Source organism: Ctenocephalides felis, unplaced genomic scaffold, assembly GCF_003426905.1.
Source record: "Ctenocephalides felis isolate EL2017-DRISC unplaced genomic scaffold, ASM342690v1 CF-g0.4_SCAFFOLD_01886, whole genome shotgun sequence".
NCBI classification, from domain to species: Eukaryota; Metazoa; Arthropoda; class Insecta; order Siphonaptera; family Pulicidae; genus Ctenocephalides; species Ctenocephalides felis.
The window spans coordinates 149,955,082-149,980,023 of NW_020538040.1; the positions used below are offsets into that span (position 1 = coordinate 149,955,082).

Consider the following 24,942-nt stretch of genomic DNA (forward strand, 5'->3'; position numbering starts at 1 on the left):
ATATATATATATACAAGTTATATTCCGTTAAGACGATTTCACAGGATAAAAATAAAATCACGTTTGGCGCGCGAAAGTGTATTATGCGGGATAGGTACAATATGTTTCGATGTGCAGAGATCTTCTTAACGGGGCTCTACTGTACAATATATATATATATATATATATATATATATATGCATGCATATAAAGCAAAACAGTGCATTACCTAATAATAATTAGATTATACCGTCTGCAAACAGGTAGCTTTGAAGCGCCAGCAGGCATCTGAAGACGCAATAGCCCTCAGCTTGGCAAGCGTAGTAACTGGAGCTCGCTTGCAATCTCTACCGCCAGGAAGAATTTATGGTATGTCAATGTCTAGGCCCACAACAACCCCGTCCACAGGCGCGCGCCGTAGGCGCATCACCGCAACATCCACTATGACAACAGCATCTATTTCGGCAGCTAATAGCACGCACTTTGATAACGCCAATGATACCAACAACAACGATTTCCATATGTCATCTTTTCTGAACAATCGAAACTTAAATTTGAGTGACGCTGAGCGAGGTTATGGAGGGCACCTTACGAGTAACAACAATGAATCCATGATTCGTCCGGCACCATCTGCATCTACCGTTTCGTTTGATGATGCCGCCAATAATAACACGGGCAGTATGGGTGATGCCAGCCCTTCCGCCGCAGAAATGTTACACCATTCGCAATATGCGCAGCAGCAACCATATATGTTTCAAATGGGGCAGCCAGTTAGTGCTACTAGTGGAGAAAATAATATTTTCTACGCGCAAATGGACCAGGGAGACCGTGCAAATCTATCTGTGATTGAGTCGCCTTTTTATTACCATACATCTGCCATCGATCATCAATACAGACAATTCAACCAGCCAATGTATACTTATGCTCCATCTCATAATCCCGTTAACCAAATTTCTAATAATTATCCAAATCATCTGTCAAATCACCCTCCAAATCATCTCCCAAATCTTAATCCAAATCTTAATCCAAATCTGAATCCAAATCAAATACCAACTATGATTTCAAATAATTTTCCGAACCAAGTTTCGCATCATGCTCAGAGCCACCCTCCAAATTCTGGTGACTTTCAAACAGCTCCATCGTATGTGTTCGATAACGGATCATCACAGCCAACAATAGTTCAAGTTCTTCCACCAAACCCATCACAACCACCTGGACAGGTAAATTTTCATGTTTCTATATACTGTGATATATGCGAAAATCGAATCTCTTTTTATAGCTCCGTGAATGAATTAGATCCAAATCTAGCATCTTATATGCAATATAATCACACAAATCAATACCCCTTTCTTTAAAGTAATTCAGATATTATGAATTTATGACGTCGCTTATTATTTATGATTAAGATTTGGCAGATCTAATCGCGTCAAGATGAATATCCAATTTTGAAATAAAGCGCAATATGTTCATCTCTGCATGTACAATATATAATGCATGAATAAAATTTAAAGTTTATTGCTAAGACATTCGTTTATTATTTGTTTTTTATTTTAATTTTTTGATTAAAAATTTTACCAGAAATCTGGAAATATATGCAGGTCATGGTTAGTTATTAAAGTTAAAACTAACTAAATATAAGTCTAATTCAAACTGATGACATTTATTTAACAGAAATAAATAAAGTTAAAGAAATGTGTTAATGTATTAAGCTAACAATCTGTCATACTACAAAAAAGCACACAAAAATAAATATGTATTAGGCTTTTTTTATTTTTTTAATTATATAATTTTAATTATATAACAGAAAACCTATATCTATTTGGTATGTTTTTTAGAATTACTTTCTCGAAAGCTATTGCATATTGTGATATATTGGTTTTTATATATTAGATCACCACGTTTAATGTGCGGCCAGTAAATGAGCATGCGATACGTATGCTGATGCACTTATTCCCGACAAAAAAGCGTACAGTTTTAGAACTTGTGTTACGCAGGTAAGTTATGAATTATAAAAAAAACTTTTAAATATTAATTAATTTACACACACACAATCACATATATATAAATATATACATATATTTATATATATTGTGTGAGTAGCAGTATGAAGTGAGCATCTAGATACAAATGTCTCGATAGGGAAGATTTATTTTTACAATCTTTTTTTTTAATTTGTTGGTATGATAACTATAATAAGTGTTTCCTAAAAGCAATGTTCATCATGCTTTTTTATTTTGTTAGTAACGTCAAACTTTGTACCATATAGTGATGATTTGCGGAAAGCATAATTTTTTTGTTTTCAAGCATATACTCTATCAGGGAACAACACGCAAAAAGTATCAACGTTCAGAAATAATAATTTTGACGAGATGTGGAACGTGGAAGACTTTAAAAAAAATTGAAGATGCCCAATTGCAATTAGCTTCAAAAGACCAAAAATCCTTTTGGCGCAGTGTGCACAAATTGCCTGAAAGGTGGACAAAATGCGGGTCTAGCAATGGCCAATATTTTAAATAAAATGTGTTTTTCCTTTCCCATAAAATTGGTGTTCTATTTTCAAAAAGCAAACTTAATACTGCTACACCTGTATATATATTATACCATATATATATATATATATATATATATATAATTTGTTAAGATATTTATTTGCAGCCAAATAGTCGAAATAAAAACAATAAATAATTAACTATTTATTCTGTACATTTCAACACTGTATGTGTGTTACCATTCAGCATGTATATATAACTAATTCAAACCAGGAAAAAACACAATACACAAATTTTGAAGACATTGTTCAATGAAAAAACAAACCATAAAAATAAATAAAAATCTTATGATATAATTTTGCAATTTTGCTACTAAAGTTTATACAAAAAAATACGGATCACATTTCAGGTGCGACCATGATCTAGCAAAGGCCGTCGAACACTTCAGACCTATTGAAATGCGAATAAATCGCCCACCTACGCCAGTACCTTCGCCTATACCGCTGCCTCGCCAGTCTCCTCCAGAAGAAGATCTATCCAATCTGATACCAACCTCAAACCCTTCTATTAGTACAACTCCGGACGGCATACCCGTTTTCTTGCCAAAACCGGGCACAAAACCAACGCCACCTGTAGATCAACCGCCTACGATAATCAAAATATTTCCGGAGGTAAAAAATAAAACAGACGTCTCAACCGCGAATTCTTCCGTTGTCAGCGATGCTCCTGCCGCCGATCAGTCCTTAAGCGATGTCCGCGTAAGCGAACCCTCAGCGGAAAGTCCCTCAACTTCTGCGAGCGCTTTCTCAACAGCTGGTTTATGGCCTACAAGTCTATCTACCATAAGCGGCACGATATCCGGAAGTGCTCCATCCATGGGATTCTCCGCCAGAAATGCACCCCCTACCCCCAATTTCTGTCCCCCTAGTTTCTCGAGCGGCCCTCCGAACATAGACTTCGCTAACACGGTTCCACCGGCTACGACTTACGCATTAAATGCTTACTATGCCAGAGCCCGCGAAGCACTCAATAGACAACTTGCTCGACGAGCACAAGGTAGAATGGATCCAAATGAACCACTCATAACGCTACCTAGTTATACAGAATTATTCCAATATATGATGACCTTGCCGCCCCAATTAATATCGCCGTTGCCTCCTATGCCTGAAATTAAATTGGGACCTCCAATTGTATGCTCCGAGAGCAGTTGCGCGATTTGCTTCAATATGCGCCTATGTCGAAATCAATTTAGTGACCCACCACCATCTACTGAATAGGTGGCAAAACATTTCAATTATATTTTATACAATGCTACCTTTTCTTTGTTATAATGTTAATTTTGTCATACATTCTATGTGAATGATATTTTTAAATATATCACCTTTGCCAATAAATAATTTGTGGTCGTTATTAGTATCTCTCATATTTCTCTGGTTACACTGTTAATATTGGATTATAACGAACAAATTGAGGATATTAATCTCGAATTATAATTACTATTGAAACTCAAAAAATAATGATAATATATAAAACATGCTTTAAGCATAATACTTATACACTGTCCTTTTTTAAGTTGACCAAATGGTCCATTATATGTGTTTGGAAAGACGTAATATGAACATGTAAATTATAATAATAATATATTTCCAATACATACATACATACATACATACATATATATATATATATATATATGTATGTGTGTGTATAGTATGTATATATATATGTAAATGCATATTACATATAACCAAAGAGATTATTATTTCTTGACGTATATTCATTAAAGACTGAGGTATTTTTACTCGTATGAAGTTATATATAAGAATTTAAAATATTTTGCACTTTTCACATTTTTATTCTTTTATTATATATTTATATATATATATATATATATATATATATATTAGGGTGGTCCTTAATATGGACATTTTCGAATTCCTTTGCTTCTAATGGCTCAAATGCTTCCAAATTGATGAAAAAATCTCTTGATATTAACTTTTAGATAGTGCGCAATTCAATCAAAGCTTCGTATGGAAATAGCATGGAAAAATTTTCGAAAATTTTAAAAATGGTTTTTAGGTATAACTATGCGACAAATAAATTTAAAGTGACAATTCGTGTCATCTTTTATTGAAAATTGGACGCTCTGCAAAACAGGTTTTTTATAATTTGTTTTGTGGAGCGTCGAATTTTGAATAAAACTCATTCATTTGTTCGCTATATATATATAAAACATTTTTAAATTTTTTGAAAATTTTCCCATGCTATTTCCATACAAAGCTTTGATTGAATTGTGCACTATCTAAAAGACAAGGTTAAAACTTAGAGTTTTTTTTATTAATTTGGAAGCATTTGAGCCCCTAGGAGCAAGGAAATTCGAAAATGTCCATATCAAGGACCACCCTAATATATATATATATATATATATATATATATATATTGATGGCGTTTATAAGTAAGGAAGTAAAATTGTACTTATAGTAAATTTTAATTATAGTATTAATATATATAAAAAATCTTGTATGTTTTTTTTCAACTGTGATTTTACATAAGATAAATTGTTAGCATTAAAGGCTAGATTATACAAATCTTTATAAACGTATTAAAAATGCCTTTATAAGCAAAGTTATGGCCAGGGTATTTCGCATGTATTATTAATTATTAGTTTAGGTTATTGTAAAGCCTGTATCTCTGTTATATATTGCTACTCTAGACTTTTTATGTATTGAATTTTATTTTTCTCATTTCTGATTTTTAGCCTAAGTTAGATAAGTTAAGATAATTAAATAATAATATCTTATTTACAAGATATATAAAATGTGTTGATTGTCGTTATTTGTCAACGGAATATGACTCAATTTTGAGTTTCATATAGGATGTTATGCAGAAAAAGTTTACAATGATATTATTTTGTCCCCATATCTCATCCCATATAAATATTCCTTACCCATCCCATATAAATATTTTGTATAAATATCAATTTACTATAAACAATGAGTAATAAATAAAATATGAATTTTAAACTTGAAAACGTTATTTTACTTCACAATTATAATACTTTGTTACTAACATCATGTATCATATGTAATCATCATGACTTGAACCCCTCAATCATCTTAAATAGAATTTGAAATATTTAGGAAAATAATTGACTGTTGAGAATAAAACTAAATTTTGTCCAGTACGACAAAAAATATTTATGCTTCAACATTTCTCGTAAGTTAATTCGATATAATATTCGAATTCGAATTCGAAGCACTTTACTAATTATATTTGCAAAATCAAAAAGATCACCACGCCAAAAAGCTTATAATATATTGCAATTTAAAAAGATACAATCGCTTTCTCAATGAATAATTTTGGATCGTACTTTACTTCATTTTCTCTACTGATTGATTGATTCCAAACATTTTCCTATAATTTATATATATATATATATATATATATATATATATATATATATACCAGTCTATATATTTACCAGTCATCAAATCAATCAACCAGTCATCAGTCAATTTAATTTTTTAATATGATACATAAACAATTAAATAGTTAAAGCAAACGAATCTTAAACGCATGTTATTGAAATAACAGCAGGTGCTTTATATAATGTTACGAAATTCATTTTTTTTATTTTATTGTCCGATATTCCGAGCTTGATCAAAAAATCTTTCTCGAACATTGATGTTTCAAATACCATTTTCCTATCATACTATTTGAATGTATGTAACCAATCAATTCAATATATATATATATATATATATATATATATATATATACATATATTATAGGTTTATGAACATTTTGGCATACCTGAAAAAAAATGATGTGTGTGTGTTTTGTGTGTCCGCATTTTTTCATTCACGTTTTCGGACGCACAGATAAACCGATCCGAATGATTCAAAAAAACATTCGATTCCTTTTGATAGGGATATGTGTTGATTAGTTTCTGGCAAAGGCAGGTCCAGCCCTTACGGAAATACGGAACAAAGAGTGCAGAAAATAGAAATCGAGGTTTTGAGAGAACTAAGTATCCGATTCGAATGATCCAGAAAACATTTAATTTGTAATGATTGCGAGAAGTGATGTTTAGTTTTTGGCAAAGGCAGGTCCAACCGTTTTGAAGATACCGAGCTAATTGTGCAAAAAATGGCAGTTTTTGAGAGAACTAAGCATCCGATTTGAATGATTCAAAAAACTTTCTGCTTGTTTTGACAAAATAATTGCTTTTGGAAAAAAATGTTTTTATTTTTATATATCAAAAATAATTCTGCTTTAATTTTGGCTAAAGTTCTAAAGCTCACTTATATATTAGGTTGTCAAATATCCGCTTTTTTGCTCTTGGTTTATAATACAAAAAGGCGGAAGGGAGATATTTGACAACCTAATACTTTAAATGAATAATTTTAACTTCGCAGTTCAGTTTATATAATTATAATAGTCGATTTCAAAGCATTTAATACTCCTCAAACATTTCGTTACGGTACGGAAAGTCCTGCAATTTACCTTAAGGCACGATGCCATACACATTCCCGCAGGGTAAGTTATAGTAATCCCAAAAATCGAAAATAAAAATGTTTATATATCTTTACGTTTCAAAGGTTTCTGAATATTTTGGCATACCTTAGAAAAAATGGATATGTGTGTGTACAATTTTTCGTCGACGATTTCGGGAACACGGGTCTACCGATTTGAATAATTCAAACAACATTCAATTCGTATTGATAAGGAAGCGTATTGATTGGTTTTTGGCAAAGGCAGGTCGAGCCGTCTCAAAGATACGGGGCAAAAAGTGCCAAAAATGGTAAATGATTTTTCGAGAGAACGGAGCGTCCGATTTGTATGATTCAAAAAACTTTTCAAAAATCGATTTTTTTCGGAAAGAAAATTGAATCTTTTTCAAAAAAAATATTTTTTGGTACAAGAAGTTTCAGCAATTTGCCTTAAGGCCATGCACCACTAGTTTGCACTTTGTCTTAAAAATCCTTAAGCTTAAATATTGTCGTTCTTATTCGGATTTATCGGATATACAAGCAAGCTGTGAATTAAATCATTCTGGGGTGAAAGACGTCTAAAAAGCGCTCCGCTCAAAGGCATAGATTACGAACAGCATGCTGCGCATCATGCTCTAGGCGTTTTGTTTACATTGGAACGCCGTCGCAACAGCAATATTAGATCTTGAAATACATATATAAATACATCTCGAAACCCGGCCGAGTTGTAAAAGATAGTTATTTTTTAGCGATCTGGGTGGTATATCGATCATTTGGAGCCTTTTTACACTTGAAATGCGGCACGTTGACAACGTTACAAGCCGTATAATTGAGAGGCCATGCGACCCAGATTGTCACCTCTTGACCCGGATTTAGACTCTAGAAACTGGCCCAGGTCACATATTTTTAATCTCCAATTGTTCCGGATTAAAACTTTTTTTTTTCAATTTACTTAATTCGCAACTAGAATTATTTTTACGAAACGTGAAATGATAAAATCGTTCAAATCTGTTCTTGAAAACAAAATAAGAATTATATATAACTCAGTAATACTGAGGTATAATAATTTTCACTCTATAATAATAAGGTACTGTAATAATAATAAAGTTATTAATTTTTTTTTAGATAGCTTAAATCTTTTTTATCAATGATTATTATATTTATTTTTTAGCCAATGAATTTAATAGTTCACAGCTTGCTTGTATATCCGATAACAAGATTTTACATCCGAATAAGAACGACAATATTTAATTTTAAGGATTTTTAAGACTAAGTGCAAACTAGTGGTGCATGGCCTTAAGGCAAATAGCTGGTACTTCCCGTACCAAAAATTAAAAATAAAAAAAAAAAATCAATTCTCTTTTAGAACTTTTTAGAATTTTTTTTAATTTTTGAAAAGAAATTGTCCTTTTTGAAAAATTTGATTTTTTTTACACTTTAAAATATTTTGGAAAATTTGAACTTTTATTCAAAGCAACCGTTTCGAAGATACGGGACAAAAAGTTCCAAAAATGAAAATTTAGTTTTAGAGAGAACGGATGATGCAAATAAATCATGCTTTAAATTGAGAAAATAAAGAGGTTTTTGATAAGGCAGGTCCAGCGGTTTTGGAGATTCAATAAAAAAGTAAAAAAGTCCTATTTTGCGGTCAAAAATGATCATTAAACATATGTGCATCAAATTATCAGATATTTTATTAATAAGTACAAGTTTTGTTTACTTTTATATGGATTCCGTACCAAGATTTATAATGTTTAACCGTTAGACAGCAACGCAGTGATTATGCGCTCCGATATTTTCGATAAAACAGCTATGCAGACCGGACTTCTTTGAAAAAAATTCAAATTTTCTAAAAATAAAAAAAAATCAAACTTTTCCAAAAATTTCAAATTAATTTTTCAAAGTATGCAAAATTTTTAGAGCTTTTAAATTACGGTACGGCGGGTTCCAGCAATTTGCTTTGAACTTTTTTTTATACCGGCCTCAAAATATACTAAATATCTTGAAATTTGAGAATAAGTTTTGTTTTTTTCTTTGCTTTTTAAAAATTGCAATCTAAATAGCAAATGATCGAAGATTCATAGCATGAAGAGTATGCTTGTCAATACACAAAATTCTGCCACTTCTCAATGACGAGCATACTTGTCAAAATCAGTTAACTAGTTAAAAGAATAGGGTAGTGCTGTTTCGAATTTTCTCCACCAAGAAAAGAAAATTTCGAATAAAAAATTGAATCCAAATTGTCAATATAATTCTATCCGGCGTCGTGTTCGATCTGTGAAAAGAGCTTTTGGTAAGCGAGCGTCGAAAATCACACGTATGATGATCGCGAGACGCGTTGTGCGGCGGTCGCTCTTTAAAACGAAGACTCCCAGCATATCCATTAGTAATTGAGACAAGTATAGCTTTCGCTTTTGCTTAAAAAAATAACGGTTTTGACTCGATAGTAAACACTCTCATTGTGCCACATGTAATAAACATATAACAACGATATTTATTCCATTTTAACCAAGTAACATAAAGAATCAAATCGCGAGAATAAAAATACGAAGCTGTTGAATAATGATTATTATATGAACTTTTAGTTTACGCGGATACTTTCATTTTGGGAACAACATTAAAATAATACAGGTGCACAAAAAAGTTGTCTGTATTGCGTGTGTATGTCAAACTTGGTGATCAAATAGCAAAAAATTAAAAAAAACGACAAAACCTCCAATCTAGTTATTCTTAAGCATGATAATTAAAATCTCATAATTTCTGTCGTTTCCTGGCCCTTTTTACCTTAAATGACTATTGAGTATTCACTTCAATTTTTTGCCCACAAATTCAAATTTGAATTTGACCCACAATTTTGACTTTAGATTCGTAAGCGTAAATGTAAAAAATGTAAGTGCATTGATATATGCCGCACACCCAAGATAGACAACTTCCTTGTGCACCTGTGTAAATAATCAATACAAAATACATTCATGTAAAAATTGACGTAATCAAAGCAAATATATAAATTGTAATATTATAATACTGCAATAACAGTATACATACACTCATCAAAAATTTAAATCAATATATATATATATTGTTCGCATACGTTTGGAAAAAAAAAACAAGATCAATCTACAAAAAAAAGAGGTCGAATCGCATAAGTATTGAAAAAAGTGAAATACACCATATTGTGATTTTTATTCGCAAATTTTTGTAAAGGATATTTTATTGCATTTTCTGTTGGTTTTTTATTTTAATAGCAATCAGAACTTAACAAGCCCTATGAACTGTTGTATTGATTTGTTAAGCGACGTTTACAGATGGCAACCCAAACGGTTGTCCTATCTCTGTGATAAATTTGTTCTTACAATTTCTGTCATACTGATAATATTTTTTATTGATGCAGCAATGCCTAGTCAGGACTTTTCATTTGGAAGCATATTGCTATCTATATTTAAGTCAAAACTGATGTCCCTGATGATTGATCAGACTGTTCCAAACGGGTATCTAATCTAGAACCTCATAATATTCAAAATTTGAATTCATCATAATATCAGATGGAATGTTAACGAAAATTCACAACACTCATCAAAATATAAATACACAATATACTTTAATATATCGTATATTTATATACAATATTACTCACTAAATAAATATAAGCCCTAAAAATAAGATACATATCAATCGCCGATAGTTTTTATCTTTTCACCAATCGGTTTAATAAACCATTTGTATTGTTTCAAATTGATAAGGTTTATATGTACTAGTAATATTTTAGATTGACTAGAAAGCGAAAATGTAAATTTAAAAAAAATACTTCCTTTCTTCTTCTGAAAACTTATTGCGTTTGTAAATCTCACAGAGGTCAATTACAAAGCGATCACATTGCTAAAATTTATATCATCTTAATAAAAGTAGTAAGTTAAATTGCAAAAAATATAGATAAAATTCAAAGAATGATGAATAAAGTAATAAAACTAACCCAAAATCTTCCCTATTTTACACCAACTAAAGAAGTTCAATGCAAAACAAGTAACCATTAAATAAAACTATTAAAATAGAAAAGTGCAAATTAATACATATAATTAAACATAATAAAATAGAAACGTGTATAGCAATAGCAATAACTAAGGGAACACATGGAGAAATACAAGACAAAATAAAAAAATTCTCACCAATCAAATAAAACAAGAGAGGAACTATACATACGAAGGTGCTATCAAGCTATTCAATAAACTATCCCGAAAGATTTTAAGATGACTGAAAAAAATATAACTTTTTAAAATATGATAAAAATATTATATAGAAAATTTAAATAAATACATAAAACTAATGTATGAACGTAAAAATCAATAATGCATTTTTGAATAATCAAATGTATGGCATTAAAATGTTGATAAGGCCATATTATATAAGAATTCTCTTTTTATAAAAATAAAAATAATATAAAAAATATACTTATAAAAAATTCTAATTCAGTCAATTCTGCATTTCTAATTTTTTACCTTTTCGTCAAATGGATAAAACATCTGTAACACCCCGTCCTACTTGAACTCCTGTTAAAATTTGAATCACTTTCACCAAATTGGTTCCATAATATCAGTCCTATTGATCAAAGAACTATGTAGGTATGTATTTACAAACACCATTGAAAGTCTTTTTGCTCTTCTTCAAAATCACTAATATCAATAAGTAGTCTTTGTTTTTTCTCTTTCTCAGTTTATTGCATCATATCATCATTATAAAGACTAGCTGCTGTTTTTTGAACTATTTTTTCGACATCTTCCACATTTCCCTTATCTAAAAACGGGTTTGTTTAGCTAAATCTACTATTTCTAATTGTAAGCGATTTCGTTCATATTTTGGAGAATCCCCGGGCTGAAATAAAAGAGCGCTAAACAAAGGAGCGTTAAGAGGGATATTACTATAGATATACTTACCATGTAGATACACGTATATCGTGTATATACTATGTTCAAATATTCTGAATGATCTCCCTTACCAGACACTTCTGCCTGACTGACAATGAGAGATATAAGAAATATACAAAGTATAAAAATTATGATGCAAATGAAGACGAGATTACTGGGTTTGTTTTATATACAATAATTTAACAAAAAACTCTAGATATTATAAACATTACAATAGTACTCTAGAAGTAAAAAAACGTAACTTTTCAAAACCTCATTTTTGTGATGAATTATTAATAGCAAATTCGAAAATTGACCAATATCTCCTGCTGATTCGAATTTCCGGGGTGGTCTCAATACAAATTACCCAACTGTACACAAAGCATCGATCTAAGTTTATTATTCCTGTCTGCTATTTTGAATTTTAAATACACTAGAGCCGTAGAGTGCATCATTTGTGATTAACGAACGATGTTCCGGAGTGCGTCTGTAATAAGTTTTGTTTCGACCATCGGGAGTGAATTGGTGAATGATTGACGTTCTGTTTGTTTAGCATTTAAGTTTCATATCAGGTTGACAGCTCATCATCTACGAACCACTGTGTTGACTGAACAAATCTGTGTATCTGACTTACAGCAATATAGATTTTCATAAAAAAAAATCTTCCATAATGCACCCTGTGCATTTGGTACTCGACGATTTGGAAACGTTCAATATTGCGAATGATTTCTGCAACATTAAATTGAAAACCTGAGGAAATGCTTGGTCCGAGAATATCTATAATAAAAACTAAAACAGAAATGTTGTCAATCAATTTACATTAATTTGAAAGAGTGCATAAACCAAATAAAGTTAATATTACAAAATTAACATTAACTTTCCATTTCAATTAACTTTCTTTATATTTTCTTTTCATTTTTTTTAATTGACAACATATACATTAATTAATTTTTTTACCAAAGATTTTCATATTTTTTTAAAGTGGATCTTTCCTAGCTTTGAGCATTCTATAAAATTCTGTACAAATATATTAACAATTAATTTTAGTAAGTAATAACGCCTAGCATGTCTATTTCAGCAACACATTTTAATATGCTAATTTTTTGCGGATCATATTTTATTAAAATATAAATAGTTGAAATGTATTAAAAATATATATAAATTTTGAAACAATCCGCGACATATAATGCTTATAGAAAAATCGTGGTAAGTGTAGGACTGTCTGAACCAACCCGCAATGTTTCATCACATTTTAAATGCTCTATTTTTCAATGTCCAATATATAATAATACATAATAAAATATTTCCCTGCAAATTGTGAGTTTTACTATTACTTATTATTTGAATAAATAATATATTAATTTTATACCTTCAAAACGAGAAAAAAAATTTCATTTTCGATTTTTTGCGATTACTATAACTTACCCTACGGAAAAAATATATAGTTCAGAAAAATATTAAAATCTTTGGTACGAAAAAAATTAATTAATACATATTTTGTCAATTATTGTGTATAATTTTCATTAAATAATAATTGAAAACGAATTCTTGTCTTCGTTACAGGTTTTCGTCCCCGATAATTAAAATTGAAAGTTAATTGAAATTGAAAGTTAATGTTAATTTTGTAATATTACCTTTATTTGGTTTTTGAACTTTTTCAAATTAAAGTAAATTGATGTAAAGAGTTGAACATTTCTGTTTGAGTTTTCATTATAGATATTCTCGGACCAAGCATTTCCTCAGGTTTTCAATTTAATGTTGCAGAAATCATTCGCAATATTGAATGTTTACAAGTCGTCGAGTACCAAATGCAGGGAGTGCATTATAGAAGAATTTTTTTTATGAAAATCTATATTGCTGTAAGTCAGATACACAGATTTGTACAGTCAACACAGTGGTTCGGAGATGATGAGCTGTCAACCTACGGGAAGTTAAAAAAAATATTTATAATCAGAATACAGCTATTTATAGATATCCTAAAAATCTTAAAAGTTATCCTTTAACGATCGTAGATTCTCTTCACGAACGCTAATGCTCTTTTAAATTTCTTAAATGTACTAATGTCTTCTAAACTCAATTATAAAAACACCGATATTCATAATACATCATTAAAACAACAATTTACCACCCCTACAAGTTAATTTCTACTTGTCTTCATTTACACTTAATTTAATTTAAATAATTTAATTTAATTTGAATAATTCAAAAAACATTTCACTTGTATTGACAAGATGAAGAATCGATAAAATTTTCATGAAGGTAGGTCTAGAGGTTTCGGAGATATGGAGGAAAAAGTAAAAAAATTAGCCATTTGGCGGTCAAAAATGATCATTAGACATATGCACATCAAATTATCAGATATTTCATAGAGATTTTAACAATAAGTATACATTTTGTTAACTTTCCTATGGGTTCCGTACCAATGCTTATGCGTTAGACAGCGGCGCGGCGCTTACGCGCTTTATATTTTGTCCCTATGCAGTTAAATCAGTACGATTGCTTTGAAAAAAAAGTTCAGATCTTCCACAATATGTCAAAATAAAGAAAAAAATTTTTTTTTTCAAAAAAAAAATGAAAAAAAAAATTTTTTTTTCAAAAAGAAGTAATTTTTTGTCCATATATATAGTTTCTCAAAATTCTTATAGTTTTTCAAAAATGTTAATCGTTTTTAAAAAATTAATAATTTTTGGTACGGGAAGTTCCAGCAATTTGCCTTAAGGCACGATGCCTTAATTGCCTTAAGACAGAATTCCACTTACAGCTAGTTATAATTGTCATTTTGAATTCTTCTAAAGCTATGTAATAAAATGAATAAAAATTTAATTGATGCCATGTTTATCCTATTTTTAACTTCTTCAAAAAATTGATGTATGTGTGTGTGTGTGCGTGTGTGTGTGCATGTGTGTGTATGCGCGTGTATGTGTGTGTGCGGATACAAATTTTCGTCGACGATTTCGGGAACACGGATCAACCGATTTGAATAATTCAAAAAACATTCGATTCGTATTGATAAGGAGACGTGCTGATTAGTTTTTGGCGAAGGCAGGTCTAGCCGTTCCGAAGATACGGAGCAAAAAATGCCAAAAACGGTAACTCAGTTTTTAAGAGAACGGAGCGTCCGATTTGAATAATTCAAAAAACATTTCATTTGCATTGACTAAATGAAGAACTGTTCAAATTTTTGGAAAGGCAGGTCCAACGACTTTGGAGATATGGAGGAAAAAGTAAAAAAATAAGCCATTTGACGGCAATAATGAACATTAGACATATGCACATCAAATTACCAGATATTTTATATAAATTTTAATAATGAATACAAATATTATATCATTGTAATGCTACGCGCGCTATCGCGTTTTCAATCAATAAACAAATTCAAGACAGTCAATCAATAAATTAATACAAAATAAAATGCTAAAAGAAAGTGATTCCAGGCAGGCGATATTTAGTTTTAAAAGTTAATAACATCGTTCTCGGCACATTGTTAATGGTTCACTATTTATATTAGTTAGAACGTTGCTGGGGCGGACCCTATCGCATCTGCCTGCCTTGTAGGAGAGTCAAGTGTAGCCGCTGAATAATGTTACACGTAAACACACCGCCGTATCCATCCATTTAATTACATTTGTCAAAGATGAAGAAAAATATATTATGTACATAGATACTGGAACTCGTGTTTGTTGACTATCAAAGCGCAATTCACACCTTTAATATATATAGAAGAACTCCGTTTAATACAATTTCTCGCATAATAAGGCTTTTTTCCGGTCCCTGTACTTCGAAACATATTTAGATACGATTGTTGGCGTTATTCATCTTTAATAAGACCAAAACAAATGTATTAATAAAAAAAAGATAATTGATTAAATAACGTAATATTATACACTATACATATTGAATGAAATTTATAAAAATATTATTTAATGCCAACATATACCAAAATTAGAATAAAAGTAGTAGAAGTAGTAGTAGCAGTAATAGTAGTATGTAAAAAAAATCTGATAGTAAGTAAAAGGTTTATAGATAAAAATAAGAAAGGTTTTCAACAAGCATCCGTCCAGATAATAGAAAGAAAACCAAATACAGTAGAACCTCGTTTATCCGGACCTCGGTAATACGGATTCGCAATTATCCGGATTCCCAACCACGACCAATTTATATTACATAACTACAAATCAAATTTTTGCATGAATTATGCTACAGTTTAGTATATGTATGTAATGTAATCTAAGAAAATATATATGTGCATACATATGGAAGTTTTAATTTCTTAATAAACATTATTTTCATTGTATATATGTATGTACTTGTTATTTTTAATAAATACACAACACTATTCTTCATACATTCGATTATCCGAATGCCTATCGACAGCAATTAGTCCGGTTAATCAAGGCACTCTGTATATCTAAAAATAACATTCCATACGTTTTGAATCCAAGTCTATTCCTTCTTTAGTAGATACAACATACATATTACTTAAAAATACTGCCTTTTGATGAAACTTGCCAACACACTTTAGTGCATTTTTTTGCCCCTCTCAAAATCGACCAATAATGAAAATTCATAAAAACGTTCAAAAAAAGTCTTAATGTTTGAAAACTTGGAGCTATTGTGTAATTAATTTGACTATGATCCTAGAATTTTTTTACGATAACGGTCTAAAGATTAAATGAACATAATTGATAAAGTATTAAGCATAATAAACTATATATGGTAACATTTATACCAAAGCTCTAGGTTGCACTTAAAAGCTGAATTTTCAAACTACCATCAATACCATCACCCCATTTTAGTTGACATTGAGTTCCTAAACACCCTATATATACATATATATAGGTATATTAGAGCGGGTCGATTTGTATGGGTCAAAAAGAGTCGCTTAGGCACATATAATTTTCGGGTACTAGAGATCAAAATAAGATACCTTGCTGAAGAAACCACGCCTCTAAAATTAATTCTGATGTCCCGTGCATTGACCCAAAGATAAGGGTTGAAAGTCGAAAAATTCTATTTTGACACGTTTAGAGTGCCCCAATCGGATCTGAATGTATGACCGACCCCCCACTAATTTTGGAAGGCCAATCTACCCATATCCGTGGTTCACCTCCTGGTACCGCCACTGAGAGGATTTTCAAAATTTAGCCCTTATTTTTGGGTCAATGTACGGGACTTCAGAATTCAATTTAGAGGTATAGTTTTGTTGAGAAAAGTATCTTATTTTGATCCCTAGAATCCCAAAATCATATGTGCCTAGGTGACCTTTAAATCGACCCGCCCTAATATATATATACAGTGGCGTCCGAACCGTGTGGGCTGGGTGGGCTTGAGCCCACCCATGAATTTTGATGGGTTTGAGCCCACCCATCAAAAATTTGCTTCCGACGCCACTGTATATATATATATATATATATATATATATATTGGGGTGGTCCTTAACATGGTCATTTTCGAATTTCCTTGCTCCCAGGGGCTCAAATGGTTCCAAATTGATAAAAAACAATTCTCTGGAAGTTTTAGCTCTTAATATTAACGTTTAGATAGACCGCAATTCAATCAAAATAATAATTAAGTTTGCCTTTAATACAGAATATAATTGTTATAAATACGTTAGCCTTTAATAGAAAATAATTATTTCAAAACCGTCGAGCTAAATTGTATTTGAATCTAAAATTTCAATAGCTCATTCCTTAATGTAAAATGTAACGAAAAAATATAATTTATAATGAAATGTATATTATTTCAGCAATGTACTGATAAGTATGAAGCAAAAACAATATTACATTTGAATAAAAAGATACACAGGAAAAAATCTCAATAAATATGTTCATCATTCTAGTTTGAGACCACCCTTGACGATATGAAATAGGACACCACTTGCATCATTTATGACAATTTATATACGAGCATATTATTTTAAGATGAAATCTGCCACATTTCGACAAAAAAACTAATGCTTTTCTACTTACAAATAGAACGTGAAAATTTCATTTCCGTTTATAGAAATAAAACAGTAAAAAAACAAAAAAAAAACGAATAATGTACTGAATTTCTTGAGAACCACCGAATTGTCTGAAAACAAAACATAACGTGGTGTTCAAAATCAAAATTTTGACTCTATTAGGTTCAGACTAAAAATATCGAGCATGTTTGGTTATTCTAGCAAATTTTTAGAAATTTCAATTTTTATCTACATATAGTTTCTATGTATATCGAAAAAATTTAATTGCCACCAGGGGTGAATAAGCGTCGTATAAGGGACACCCGTGCCACGGTGGCCCAACGCGAGTCAACAAAAATTATTAAAATTTTCTAAATTTTTCCTGAGGTCGGCAACTTTAGAAATGCTAATTTCATCATCAGCTACAAATGATTTGAAAAATTAGTTTGCCGAAAAAAGACAGAAAGGTTAATTAATTATTTATTTAATTTGAATTGTTTTTAAATATAGAGGAAGAATATCATATAAACGATTTACTTTAGGGGGCGTCCATTAATCACGTGGTCGATTTTTTTAAGGAATTTTGGACCTCCCCACCCCCCTTGGTGATACGTAGTGATATTCAAAATTAACCCCCTCCCCCACCAAACATTACGTGTATTTTTAGTTACGAGAAAACATTTTTATTATTTTTTTAAATGTTTGCATTTTTTTAAAACAAATTTAGGTAAAAAATAAATACACGTAATATCTTACTATACCCCTCTACCCCATAAAAACCTCACGTAATTTATAGACTTAATTTGATTTTATTTATTTTATGAGAAAACGTTGCCCTGCCTAAAAGCGCCCGAACAATATCAAATGTTTTAAATCTATGAGAATGTGTGTAAAATTCTAAGCGAGTAAGTATGATGGCATCTAATTTTTATTTCTCCTAATTAACTGTGGTAAATGTTTAACAAATACGTGAATGGGTGTAAATGGAGGGCCGTAGCTACCGCTGTATCAATCATACGGTTTTTAATTAATAATAAATTTCATTTTTTCATTTCTTATATGACAAAAGTCAAAAAAGCATTTTTTGATCAAAATCTGAACGGTCTGGTTCATAAAAACCTTAAGTTTATAATATAACTAACAAAAAAACAGCAACTAATCATCCTGAAATACATACGATTAATATAATAAAACATTTATTTATATCCTTAACATACATTATTTATATGTAAAAAAAAACTAATAATTGCAACCGAAAAATATTTTTTTTACAGTAAATCAAATTTCATATGTATCTTAAGAGTTTTAAACTGAAAGAATCTACATACTAGCAATTCATCCTAATTCATCATAATATTACAATAATATATAATTACAATAATTGTTATACAAAAATATTTCGTAGCTTTGCCAACAAGATATCACAGAAAAAACAAATTGATTTATCATATACTGCTGACTAGTTACAAACGGTCGGTTGCCAACTCAGAAATGCATAAATCATGACCATAAAAGAGGAAATATGGAATACTCGTTTTCATAAAAAAACGAGATTTCTTCAGATTTGTAAAGCGTAAAAATTTGATTTGATGATTCAGTAAGCAAAATTTAGCAAATACACAGTTAATGTGCTAAAGAGAGAAGTCAATTTGAACATATTGCCGAGAGCAAATGAAGTAAAAAATAATCATATTTTTCAAATTTTAAATACTTTATATTCTCGGAATACGCGATAATAACTCGTAGCCGCTTATTTCATATGAGTATACCCAAAATTCTATGTACCAAACTGTACGTACATAGTTAAAGACAGTACTTATTAAAACAAATTTATATCACATTCATTACAGGTATGTTGCTTTTGATAAATTTATCTCTTACTCAATAACACGTAATTAACTTACAAAATTCCAAAGAAATTTTCATATAGAAACATTTTGTGGTAGTCACAGTAATATTAAGGATATTGTAAAAGATCAAAACAAAATGAACGAACAAAATTATATATACATATATATTATATATATATATATATATATATATATATATATATATGTGTGTGTGTGTGTGTGTGTGTGTGTTTATTTCAGCAAACCATGCAATCATTTCATTCCATATGACAACAAGCCAATCACACATTTTTCAATTTATTGAAAAATATTATATAAATAAATAAATAACAAAATTTAATTAAAGTCTAATTATTCGTTAAACAGAAGAATTCAATAAAAAATTAAAGTTAACATGTAGCCTTAATCACATGTGCTATGTCCATGCTATAAAATGATCACACATATGTTACTTTGGTCCCTCTTATGTACAATTGACTGCTGTGAAAGTCATGACTAATAATAAAACTGGAATCAGGAGCACTTTAAATTTAACATAAATGCTCAATTCAATTCCTTGCTTCGAATAACTTGATATCATGCAGAAATAATTTCCATTGTCACTTGAAAATACTAATCAAAAAAATGTTTTTAATTGCAAATAGACCCTTTGACCACTTGGATTCAGGATGGAGTTTAACTCAGCTTGCAATATAAATATTGTTTTGTAATATCTGATTAAAAACAATATTAAAATCATATAGTTTATCTGTCGAATTAAAAAAAACAGATCTCCATAATGTGACAAAAACTGAATTGGACACTTTGCTTAGATGTAGTGTTATTATTATTAATTCAGTTAATAAAAGTTAAACACAATAACTGAAAAATCATCATGATTTCACCAAAGCTCTAGGTAGCACTTAAAGGCTCATAATTTCCAAACAACAAAATTTTCTATTTTTTTTTAGATAATACTATGACCTCATTTCAGCTTGACGTCAAGGTATGGGACACCCTGTATATATATATAGATATGGATATATATATATATATATATATATATATATATATATATATAGTCATGCTGAATTCTTGAGTACTAAATCATCAAATCACAATATTTTAGCTTTGCAAAATTATGGAAATAATCTTTATGTCATTCATACAAACTTTTAATATAAAACTTACCTAAATATTAGCTATTTCCATTCTTAATCTTCGAATTCTTTACAGATTTCCTATAACACATTTTGATAGATTTAACAGTTTTGCATAATGACATATTATGTGGCATTATGCAATGTTTAATAAAAGACATTGCATTCACACAATTGTCAGGTGCCTTACAAGGATAGTCACTTGAACCATTTCGTGATTGTAATGAACCATTTAATAGATCTTGATTTACGAGTGGATGAGACATAGGAGATGATTCATTTTGTGAAAAATAATTAGAATTTGCACTTGAACTGGGTTGTGATGAGTTCCCACTCGATGAGGAAGGGGGTGGGGATTGTGAATTTTTTTTCTTTGAAAATGAGCCACCACTTGTCATGTCTTGTTCATTTTCACCTTGAAGTAAAATACATGAATGCTGATAGGATACAGCTGAGGCATGACCTGACCGGCCAGCTGTAAGTGGATGACCTTCAGCCCAGCTATCAGAACCTGGATCATATACTTCAACTATACTGAGAAAGTTCTGACCGTCATAGCCACCTGTGAAATAAAACAACAACAAAAATAAGCTGTGCACTTGTTTGTCTGTTTTTTCTAAAAAAAAAAATTACCCATTGCATACAGTTTTCCATCCAGCACAGTGAGGGATAACGCACTTCGAGCTATTTTTATACTTGAAACAAACTCCCATGCTTTGTGTTCTGTATCATATCTAAAGAAAATTTTAATACATTTTAGTAATTTCCTAAATGTGAATAAGCTTATATAAATGTAGATTTTATATAGAGTGGTACCCCGACATACGAGTTTTATTGGTTCCGTAACCATGCTTGTAAATCAAAACAATTGTTCTCATATAATTCCAATAATTCGTTTCAGTGCTGTGGTTTTTGTTAGGTTTTTTGAATACCAAAAATAAATTAGCTATTTATTAATTATTGTTTTTTCCTTTTCATTTATGATATTGCAAAAATGAGTTAGACATTTAAACAATTCTCATGCTCAAGCTGTGGCTCAGATAGCTACTCAAAAATTGTTGTAAAGAATTTAGCTGAATTTATACCCATTATCAACTCCTGTTTAAACATAGTACATACATATCCATGAAGTGTTACGTTCGTACATCCTCGCCATCCTTATATTTCACAATAATTGCACAATTTAATTCAATAGACATGGTCCTTTTCTTTGGACCCATGGTTATACAAATAAATAATATTGTACAAAAAGCAAAAAATGTTAACACAACATATATAACTGCACAATAACTATTAATGTATAGTCAAAATTTCAAATGTTAAATAATCCTCAATATGGGTAAATCTTTACCACACAATTAATATTAATATATTATTTAATTGAAATGACTAACTATAAAATAATTTAATAGCATAAAACAGGCAAAATATTTATATGGTAGAAAAATCATCTAACAACTGACAAAATTTTTCATATTTTCATTTCGTTATTAACATTTTTTGAGAAAACTCTTACTTGCTCAAAGCTCAAAGCAGTCTTTGTTAAGTCACTCGTAAGTCAGGGTACCACTGTATATATTTTTGTTGCTCTAAATTTAAATTAATACTAATTGTTTCTGAATATTCTAATAAAACAAAATATTAAAATCAATGTTTCATCTTTGCCCAATAACAAAACAGAACATTAATTAAAATAGAAAGTAGCAAATTTAATTTATTAGAGCATTCCAGAGTCTGAAAATTAATTAAAACTTGAGAAATATATTTCTCTAAAAATTACCTTTCTACTGTAGACAACTGACGATATCCATCATAACCTCCGACTACATATATGTACTGATTTAAAGCTGCAACACCTATGTTACATTATGATTATTTTTATATTCACATTATGTATACATACAAATCATATATAAATATACCAGAACCACTCCGAGGGGTATTCATTGGCTCCACTATGGTCCACTCATTATTTTCTGGGTGATAACATTCAACACTTGATAGCCGATTAACTCCATCAAAACCACCAATAGCATAAAGTAACCTGAAATTATCATATTAATAAAAAAAATTTAATATCAATATTATCATAATATGTAAGACAGTGTTATAAAAGTTTTCTAGAATAAAAATATTCAAACATTACACTAAATGTATAATTTCTACCTATTAACAACTGCAACTCCGACCCCAAGTCTTTTAAAATGCATTGATTTCACAGTTGTCCATACATCTTCATCTGGATCATAACTATAAAATACCATATTTATCAAATTATCTTATGTTGAAAAAATCTTAACAGTCATTTAACAAATGCACTATAATTTCAATTTGTCACCCAACAAAATATATACAAAAAAATGAAGTGTTTAAGTATTTAATTAGGTTCTTACTATTCAACACTATTGTGATAATCGGAACCAGCAGAACCTCCTACTGCATACAATAAACCGTCCATTACTGCCACACCCACCTAAAAAAAATAAAAGAAGAACAAATTCACACAACAACATAAATTCTTCTTTAATTTGGTAGACTATGTTTCTAGTACATTTTCTAAGAAAGCTATTATCTGCAAAATATAATTGTTTGAAAATATATAGCTTTCAAAAAAATGAAAACATTACATCATTCATTTACCCTATTTCTAGGTACAGACATGGGTGCACAAGGTCGCCAATTTTCTGTTAAAGGGTTGTATCTGTCAACCCAATCTGAATCATAAGATGAACCAGGAGAATTGTTACGACCTCCAACTGCATAAAAAGTACCCTGCAAAATATTTTTCTTATAATGACTTTAATCAATACATTTTTATAAGAAAATATTACCTTTAAAAAAGCTCCGCCCAAACCAGATCTCGGAACTGTTAATTTTGGCAGTGATATCCAACTTCGATCATCAACATTATAACCTTCTAATATATCTAAACTACTTCTAAGATAGCCTCCAGCAACATAAATAACTCTTGGAGTGTTTGGTGTGCGTTCCTTAACAACAGGCCTTTTATGCAGAGTCAAGTCCTATGATATAATAATTATTATCATAATAATCTTGCTATTTCTTTAAATAAGTAAAATATTGGATGATCAATTCAATTTATACCTTAAATATTCTAGCCAGGTACTCTCGACAAGCAGGAACCTTCTTAAGAACATCACAGTTTTTCATTTGATCTTGCAAAAAATTTGGAGTTAGGAATTGACATCGTACAGCATACAATATGCTTTCCATTTTGGGATATCTAATATCTTCACTGTATTTTACCTATGAAAAAGTTTATAAGTTTATAAGTTCAACTTAAAAATAAAATTCAGCTATTTAGGTAAAATTTTCAAGTGTTTAATTCAAAAATAAAATTTTAGCTTTCACTAACAATAGAAATAATCAATATGATTTCTAATCAAACATACTTATAATATCTGTAATTGTATATATTAAATTAACTTGTTTAACACTTGTGTTCTTTTGTAAAAATGTATTTTATTTAATGTTGGGACGTAAGCTGTAGTCAGTTGCTATCAGTACAAAACACCACAGAACGTACATATGTACATACTTGATGACATAGATTCTGATTAGAATCACTATGGCTCGCTTCGAAATTCTAAGCTTTGATGATTTTTCATATTTCAACCTCGTATCATAGGCCTATAATATTTTAGTATGTTATTTCTGACTAGAAAATCTATTATTATAGAAAGTTTGATAAAATTTAAACATATAATTACGAAAAAACGGCCCAGCTGATCTTTACCGAAAAGTAATCAACGTGATTTGCAATCTATATCCAGTTCAAACAATTTTAGTATTTTTAAAATTAATTAAAACTTGTGGGCAAGTTTGGCAGACAAAACTGATAAACACTAGTCCTTATCAAGTTACATCAAAAAACATAACAAAAACATAAAATTAGCAAATCGGATTCTTACGCAAAAACGTAAACTTCTCTTTCGTGAAGTCAAAAAATAAGATATTCATATTACAGATACAATTTTAATTAGTACTATATTTTTATAACTTATAAAATACCCATTTTAAAACTGCATTATATACTTCTCGTTCTTCCTGTACATTTAATTCATCTTTGCGTATTAGTGCAATAAGTTGCATAGCAGATAATTTCAAAAACTCCTCCTCTTGGCAAATCTAT

General features: G+C 30.0%; 1 protein-coding gene across 2 annotated transcripts in view; it reads right to left on the reverse strand.

Moving 5' to 3' along the window:
- The window catches only part of LOC113376611 (kelch-like ECH-associated protein 1), a 36,716-nt gene that overhangs the window by 6,814 nt on the left and 4,960 nt on the right, over positions 1-24,942 (reverse strand). For both annotated transcript variants that reach the window (XM_026616597.1, XM_026616596.1), the window contains 10 exons: positions 24,822-24,938; positions 23,895-24,056; positions 23,621-23,812; positions 23,430-23,561; positions 23,183-23,262; positions 22,956-23,039; positions 22,712-22,833; positions 22,570-22,645; positions 21,423-21,523; positions 20,821-21,351 (listed from right to left, as the gene is read on the reverse strand). In XM_026616597.1, the coding sequence (XP_026472382.1) occupies positions 20,828-21,351; positions 21,423-21,523; positions 22,570-22,645; positions 22,712-22,833; positions 22,956-23,039; positions 23,183-23,262; positions 23,430-23,561; positions 23,621-23,812; positions 23,895-24,056; positions 24,822-24,938 (1,590 nt within the window). In that variant the 3' untranslated portion in view covers positions 20,821-20,827. The remainder of the gene's footprint in view (positions 1-20,820; positions 21,352-21,422; positions 21,524-22,569; positions 22,646-22,711; positions 22,834-22,955; positions 23,040-23,182; positions 23,263-23,429; positions 23,562-23,620; positions 23,813-23,894; positions 24,057-24,821; positions 24,939-24,942) is intronic.